General features: G+C 49.7%; 1 protein-coding gene across 1 annotated transcript; it reads right to left on the reverse strand.

Annotated features, from left to right (window-relative positions):
* Nucleotides 1–5,625: 5,625 nt before the first annotated feature.
* LOC119805443 (H/ACA ribonucleoprotein complex subunit 3) lies at nt 5,626–6,090 on the reverse strand. Its single transcript, XM_038317403.1, has one exon. The coding sequence runs from the start codon at nt 6,036–6,038 to the stop codon at nt 5,844–5,846; it is 195 nt and encodes a 64-aa protein (XP_038173331.1). The 5' UTR covers nt 6,039–6,090; the 3' UTR covers nt 5,626–5,843.
* Nucleotides 6,091–7,966: the final 1,876 nt, after the last annotated feature.

Consider the following 7,966-nt stretch of genomic DNA (forward strand, 5'->3'; position numbering starts at 1 on the left):
TGCCATATGCTTGCACAATTTCCCCGTGAGATATTAGAAGGAGGCCACCCAGTCTGCCTTCAGATCTCTCTGTGGAAGTCTTCCTTCCAAGCCTCTCAGTGCCACAAGCCTGATCTCAAGATAGTGGGCAGGGGACAGGAGACAGCAGGCAGGCCATTTCAGTGCCTGTGGCCAATGCTGTTCCACAGGAAGCCTTCCTGCTCATTACCATCTGAATCATTAGAGCAGCGCCAGGCCCAGGAAGGCAGGGAGAGAGCTGTGCAAATTAACGAGTGACCAAATTAAATATGTTCTCTCAGCCAGCAAGCTGTTTCAGTCGATCGGCTAAGAACTGGGGGTTTGAAAGTGGGAAGTCATGGCCTCGTGAGCCAAACACCTTAAGATAGACACCTCCTCCTGATCCTCAAGGCAGGATCTGGCAAGTTGGACTGCACAAGAATCACAAGAAACTCACGTACCACCAGCATTTCAGATGAACTATTTGTTGGTAGTACAAATAAATATAGCAATCTTTGGGGGTATACCTATATTAAAACATTCTTCATGCTTTGTTTCAAATTCAAGTTTGACTGGAAATCCTGTGTTACATTTGATGACCTGAATTTTCAGGGACTGGAGTGCCAAGAATTGAAGTACAGATAGATTCAGGCTGGAATACGGATAAAAACCTCAGGTTTAAGGACTGAGCTAACTATGCCCTCCATGAAGAAGGCTAACTCTCCTGGGTCTCTGATGGCTCTTTGAGGACTTGGAGCAGGCAGTGAGGAGCTAGCAAAAGGGAACCACGAAACCCAACAGCAAGTTCTCTTCTGCTACAGCCCCTTCTGCTGAGCAAGATATGTGATAGGTCATATAAGATATAAGATAGGTCATGCCGGTGCTTACCCGTACATGGCTGGTGAGAACATGGAGGGAGAATGTCCTCTGCCCTTCCCTGCAAAAAGCTCAGTAACACCCATGCTGAGAACAGCGAGATGTATGGCACCTGCTCCAGATGATGCCATGTGTGCCCACTGCTTACCTTACCCCGCAGAGAGGGCCTGTGAACATATTAGCCAGTATGTGGGCTGGGGGCATGGTTCAGTCAAAAAAAGTGCTTCCTGTACAAGGATCCCCAGCACCCACTAAAAGCTTGGCTTGGTAGTGTGTGTCTGTAGCCACAGAACTGTGGACCTTGGAGACAGGAGGATCCAGAGGGCTTGCTAGCCAGCTAGCTGCTCAACCAGTGAGCTCCAGGAACAGTGAGAGACCCTGTCTCAAAACAATAAGGTAGTATCAGGGGCTTTAATTCCAACACTTAGGCAGTAGAGGCAGGAGAATCTCTACGAGTTTGAGGTCAACCTAGTCTACATGGAATGGTCTATGCCAGCCATGACTGCATAGTATCACCTTGTCTCAAAAGAAGATGGAAAGTGTTAGTGGAAAACAACTGACATCAACCTTCATCAGCCTCATGCATCTGCACGTACATACATGCATGTTTACCAACACCCACGTGCACATGTGCACACGTGCCCAAAGACAAACAAAGACACACACATGCGCGCACGCGCACGCACACACGCACACACACAATTTTAAAATATCCTCTGCACACAGGGAGGAGTGCAATCCACTTTAGAGATAGGGAAGTGAACGACTAAATGTTTCAAGCTCAGTCAACGCAGGAAATCCAGCTTCCTTCAGGAATCTCATGCCTCCTTCCTGGCTCTGGGTGGATCCAGATGGGAGCAGGCAGCTCAGCCCCACGTGGGTGCCTCTGTTGCCAGTGATGTCACCAGAAAGGCAGCTTGGAAGAAGCCACCAGCTGCTGCCCACACTTCCCTCCTCTGTGGGCAGAGAGCTTAGACATATTGTCAGAGCAGATGTGGATTCAGGTTCTAATTCTCTCCTCCCCCCCCCCCCAGGTCGAAATCCTGTAAGTCTTTCTCTTTGCTTCCTGAGGAAGGAACCACACGGGCTTGAGAAAATGGGGTTCCCCTGTTTGCTTCCCGCTTCCATTTCCAGGCTCCCAGGCCCACCATAGGCCCACTGCCAACTCCAGTGGGATTTAGTCCACAGAGGTCCCCAAACCTGTTCAGAGCTTCGAATGTCACAAGGGTGCCTTGGAGAGAAAGCAGACTTGCCATCTTCCTTGCAGGGAGGGCCCTCCTTCCCTGATTCCCATCCTCCCATCAGCTCACATAGAGTACCCGTAAGAGCAAGTTCTTGCTGGTGACTGGCACACCGGACATGATTGGAAAGCAAATGAATCATGACTTGTTTCTGCAAGTTAGTGCTGAATGGGACCTGACAGAAAACATTTAGTCCAAAGCCTTTTCTACAGCAAAAGATAAAACGGAGGTACATGAAGGGGAAAGACTTAAAGACATGGGTTTGACCCCTGCCAGGTTCCATATAAACTGGAGCAAGGCCCAAGGAGCCCATTGTATAGGTAGAGAAGGTGAGCGCTCCAGAGGGCAGCTAACTTGTTCAAGGTCATCCCACAGGGGAGGGTGTCAGCTTTTGGGTTAAAAACCTGATCAAGAGTTGGCTCAATGGTAAGAGCACTTGGTGCTCGCAGAGGACCCGAGTTCATTCCCAGAACCCCCATGACAGCTCACAGCACCTACACGGCAGCTCTCAACTGTCTGTAACTCTGATTTTAAGGGATCCAGTGCCCTGTATTGGTTTCCTCAGGCCTCAGGCATGCATGAGGTGCACAGACATGCATGCAGGAAAACACACACCTAAAATTAATAAAAGCACCTTAAAATCCACAGTGCTTACTTGAGATCCCTCTACTGTTTCTTTTCCATTAGTATATATCCATTGTACAAAATGGTATTTCACTGTGATATTTTCATACGTATATATCACGCGGTTTGCTCATTCACCCCTATTATCTTTCCTTGTTCCCCTTCTCCTCCTCCACTGGTCGTTTTGAATGGCTCATTTTGCTTAACATAGCGATCTCCTGTTGCCTCCACTTTCCTACCAGAGCCATCTTTTAACTCATCTTTAAAGCTAAATAAAATGCTATTGTGTGTACCTGCCCTGTTTTCTTGATTGGTCCTTTCTACCACAGGTTGCTCACTGCATCCAGGGAAGTGAATGCGGCTCTTTGCTGCCTTCACCAAATTCTCCTCCATAGCTCTACTAGATGAGGGAGTCCTTCTTAAAGGCTGACCTCATGCCCTAGCACAGTGGCATGTTGTACTTGCCCTCCGGGATGGCACAGACAACCTGTGCAATGTGCAACCCTCGGTGAGTCATTTTGTCCTTACTCTGGATGATGGACAGTATCTTAATTTTACCCTTGAAGAAACCGAAGCTCAGTAAGTATCCTCACTGGGGGCGGGGACAAGGCATCTGATTGATACTATTCCCTGGGCTCTCTTTCCATCTTCCTTGAAATAGCTCTACTCCAGTCCCCATTGGATTCCCAGGGATGAAGACGTCATGTGGCAAGTAGCTACGAATCCCTCCCCCCAGGCCCCGACTGTTTCTCAGACTTACCCCATGCCTCCTTCTTCACTGTCATAGCCCTACCTCATCTCTTGCCTAGGAGAGAAACAGCACCGGGCTGGTTCCCATTGACGGAGTTTCTGCTGCCGCTGCTCCTTGCCTGGCTAGTCCTCAGGACCCTGGAATGACATGATAGCTGGGGTTCCCAAATGTCCTCATCTTGAGTGGGAGCTTGTAAACACACAATTCCAGTCTCTAGTCCTTACTCCACGCCTCAGTGGGATTCAGAGAAGAGGAAGTAGAGTTTCAGGATAAGGAGGGGGAAAGAGATAGAAAAAAAGGACAGACAAAGTCAAGGGAAGGAAGGGAAAGTAAAAGGAAGAGAAAAGAGACAGAAAGAAAGCATTGGAGAAGGAAAAGATGAGCAGATATGGTGTCAATCACCCCGTTGTTCCTTGAAGCCAATAGCTGACTTGGTGGCATGTGAAGTCCTTGAAGCGATGGGCTCCTTGTATCACCAGCATACAATACAGTGCCTAGCGCACAGTAGGTATTCAACACATGCTCCTTCATACGAAGGGAAAAAAGGGACCCCAAGAAGCTGCAGGCTCTTCATCAGGTGCCCAAGACGGCTGGCCTCAGCCTGTCACGCCTCTTTTCACGTGCTTATATGTCCTGGACTCTTCACACTCAGAAGCTGGGAAGTCAACAGACAACCTGGACCCACTCTTTTGAGTCCTGAGGGGTGGCCCTGAGGGCCAGGGCTGGGAAGGCACTAGCATGCTGTCCCTCTGAGGAGCTGGAAGAAGGCTGCAATCTGGCTCATGGCAGGGTTCAGTGTAGGAAGGGTCTGCATGAGTGACCTCTTCCCTTGATTTTCTATTCAGCCATGCTGTATTACAAGCCACAGAGCTTGGACAGGAGATCAGATAACTCCCTGTCCTCCCAGTCAGCCAGGCAAATGCTAGCCAGCTGGGGATTCAGCTTCTAAGGAGAGATGACGGCTGACTTGAGTGAGTCCGCTCTGATGGACTGGGAAGCTGGGAATGAAGGCTGCAGCCAGCACAAGATCTTTACACACACACACACACACACACACACACCACATGCACACACTTCCTCTCTGGGCCACCATGGAATCTAAGTTCCCACTAAGGTTAAAGTCCTGAATTTGGGTTCAGATTCACCTCTTCCATCCAGTAAAATGAGGCTAACTATGGCCAGCAAAATGGCTTAGCTGGCAAAAGTACCAAGACTATTGACCTGAGTTTGATCCTTAGGATCCACATGGTAGAAGAGAAATTTCTGTGCCCATGTGGTGACATGCATGTGTGTGCCCCCAGAAATAAATAAAATGTAATATATTTTTAAAAATGAGGTTAGCCACGGTTCCTACCTCATGGCTTGCGGGGGACCTAAAGGGGATCACACACTTCCTGATGGCATGTATGTGTCTGGTGCACTGAGAAAATTGAATACTACAATGACACCCTTCAGCACCCTGCTGATCACCCCTGTCCCGTCTCAGTGGCTTCTTTCGTGGTAGTGGGGTGTCCTGTATCTCCTTCCAACCACCAGAGAGGTGGGCTCTAGGTTCAGGTCTTTCAAGTCCCCTTGCTCTCTCAGTGTGACCTTGTGTAAGTCACTTCACATTCCTTTCCTCATCCTGCCACCACCTTCACAGTACAGTGCCTGCAGATATGCTAAGGGATCCCCGCCTCTTTCCAAGCTTATACCTTTATAAGCCATTTTGTCTAGCCAGGGCTAACATCTCCCCTAAATAGTGTGTGTGTGTGTGTGTGTGTGTGTGTGAGAGAGAGAGAGAGAGAGAGAGAGAGAGAGAGAGAGAGAGAACAGTCTTGAATATTGGACTACATAGTCCCACCCCTCCAGGTTTTTTAGGAGCCCAGCCTTCCTGATGCAGTTTGATTGCTACCTGCCCACTTGGAGGGCTGTAGAGCTTGTTCTTGCTGTCCTCCTCCGGAGGCATCACCCCCTGATTTCTTCTCCTCTAACCCTTCAGATCTTGATCCTATCGCTTTTATACCAAGGGTACTGCCCTGAACATCCAGTGTATGCCATACATACACACACCTGCCAGCAAACTCCATTTCTTGTTCCGCTCCTCATCTCTTCCCATCTCTTTATTTTTTTTATTTTTTTTATTTTTTATTTTTTTTCAAGTCAGTCTATCTTTAATAACCTGGCATTAATTCAAAGCATGAAAAACAAAGTTAAGAGTGTTCCTTTTACGGGAGATGCCCATTCCGATAGACTCAATCACGTGGTGAGATAGGATTCCAAACAGTACGGGAAGGCGTCCCTGCTCACGGATTGATGCATTTGGTTACTGATAATCGGCCTGGGGGCGTGCAGCAGATGAAATTAACGAACTCTTAGAGAACAGGACGCGGTTGCTGGGTCATGAGCACCTTGAAGCGTTTCTTGATGGTGATTCGGTGTCTTGAGTATTTGTCGTCAGGGGAAAAGCGAGCAGGATGGGCAGAGCAAGTCTGTTGTCCCATCGGGTCAAATTTCTTTAACGTGTAGACGCGATCTCCCTGTTCGTTGAGGTAATACTGGAGAAACATGACTGCACTTCAGCAGGAAGACGCCGACCTGTCTGCAGTCAGTCGCCTTTGCCAGGGACTCAAACGTGTTTGCCAACTTCCTTCTTCCCATCTCTTTCTTAGTCTTCTTAAATGCACTGGTTCTTGGGCCTGACTTGCTGTGGGATCCGCTGTAGGCTACTGGTAGATCGCTAGGTAGCTGGCTATTGGGACATGCAGTGTCACTGGGCTGCTCTGGTGGCCCAGTAGCATGCTGCTGCAGAATCCTGGCAGGGACTTGAGTCAGTGGAGGTGAATCACCCTCAGACTGCAGCGCCCTCAACAGAAAAGTCCCATGCTTTCCCAGGAGAACTTTGGAGTCCCTCTGTCTGTCTGAGCAATCCACATGGACATTAAATAGGACATCTTTGTGTGGGTCCCCCAGTCCTGCTCTGCTTCTCAACTGCAAATCGATGGGTAAAGAAAGTAGTTTCTGAGGGAGCCCTTGGAGACTCAAGGCAGGGAAAGGGCCAGGGTCTGTGGCCAGCTAGGAGGCTCCCATGAGGTGTTGACTAGCCTAGGACAGCAGAACCTCTAAATGCAAGCTTTATGGGGCAGCTCTATCCGCCAAGGTGCAAGGGCACAAAAAGCAAACACGGAAATTCTAATCCCTGGGCGGTTTTTCCTTGCTTTTTGTGCTGCTTGCCGTTCCCAGGCCCTTCTTGTTTCTGGCTCTCACTGGTGAATTTTAGCATCTCCTTGCTCTTGCTGAGGGCCAGTCAGTCTCTCTGGCTGTCTCTCTCGCTTCCTCTCTGCCTTCCTCCATCCAGGATTTCTCTCACAGACACCTTTCTGGTTTGGAGCATCGTGAGCTACAGCTTCAAATTCTGATCGTGTCTCTGTTCTCTGCCTCCGCTGCAGCTCCTGCCCCTTCTAGAGATTTTCATTCTTCTCTCCTTTCTTGTCTCTCCCGGTTGGGCTGACTCTTCCTCTGGGATGGAAGCAGGGGTTGGGATGGGCAATATGGGGAGCAGATGTGGGATGCCCTTCTGCTCCCACCTCTCTGCACATGAGGCTCCTGGGTAACGTGGGGCAGACAGGCAGCACAAGCCCTCGCAGTCTGGGCCTGCCAAACTGGAGCCTGCCCAGCCTATCCGCTAGCATGGGCTTCAGTATGGGTTTTGATTGACAACAGGAAAGAGTAAAACACATAAAAGAGAAAAAGCACAGCCACCCAGAGACTAAAATCAAGCGGAACAGCAAGCAAGCTCCCTGCAACTGCCAGTACCGTCTTGTAGTAGATAATAGGTGGTGGGAGCAGGGGGAGGGATTTTAGGAGCTGGGTGAGAGTTGACAGAATAAAAATCAGGAAAGTGAGTAGGGGTGGACAGCGAGGTGGAATGAAGGCCACCCGCCCGCCTAACCTGAACTCTCAAGCCACTTAGAACAATTTCTCTTAGCTGCTTCACCAAGAAACAGCCAATGCTAATTCCATTTCACAGACAAAGAAACTGAGGCACTGAGAAAAATGAGCTGTACTGGCCTAATTGCCGTGGGTCACATGGTTGAGCCTGGGCTTGCTGGCTCTGGCCCGCGGGACTCTTCCGCTGCTGCGGCTGCTGCCTAACCTCTTTGGAACCTTTGCTTCTGAACTGAAGCGGTTGCGGGCGGGCGACGCGGCAGGAGCCCCGCCTCTTCTGCGGCCCAGGCCTTCATATCTTTCTCACTTTGAAGGCCGCCTATTATCTCGGCGGCTTCCCTGCCCGCACATTTGCATTTGGAGCCTTTCATCTGATCTCTTGGAATTAAAGGCTTTGTCTCCTATTAAAAGAATTCCAGACCCCGGGAGCCAGGAGGGGGAGGGGAAGGGGCTCCTAGCAGGAAAGCCTGGTTCCCACCATAAGGGCTTCGAACCTGCTCTTCTCAGGCACTCCTGCAAGGCCCGAGCTGACACAGAAAAAGGACTGTCT

Source organism: Arvicola amphibius, chromosome X (assembly GCF_903992535.2).
Source record: "Arvicola amphibius chromosome X, mArvAmp1.2, whole genome shotgun sequence".
Lineage (NCBI taxonomy): Eukaryota > Metazoa > Chordata > Mammalia > Rodentia > Cricetidae > Arvicola > Arvicola amphibius.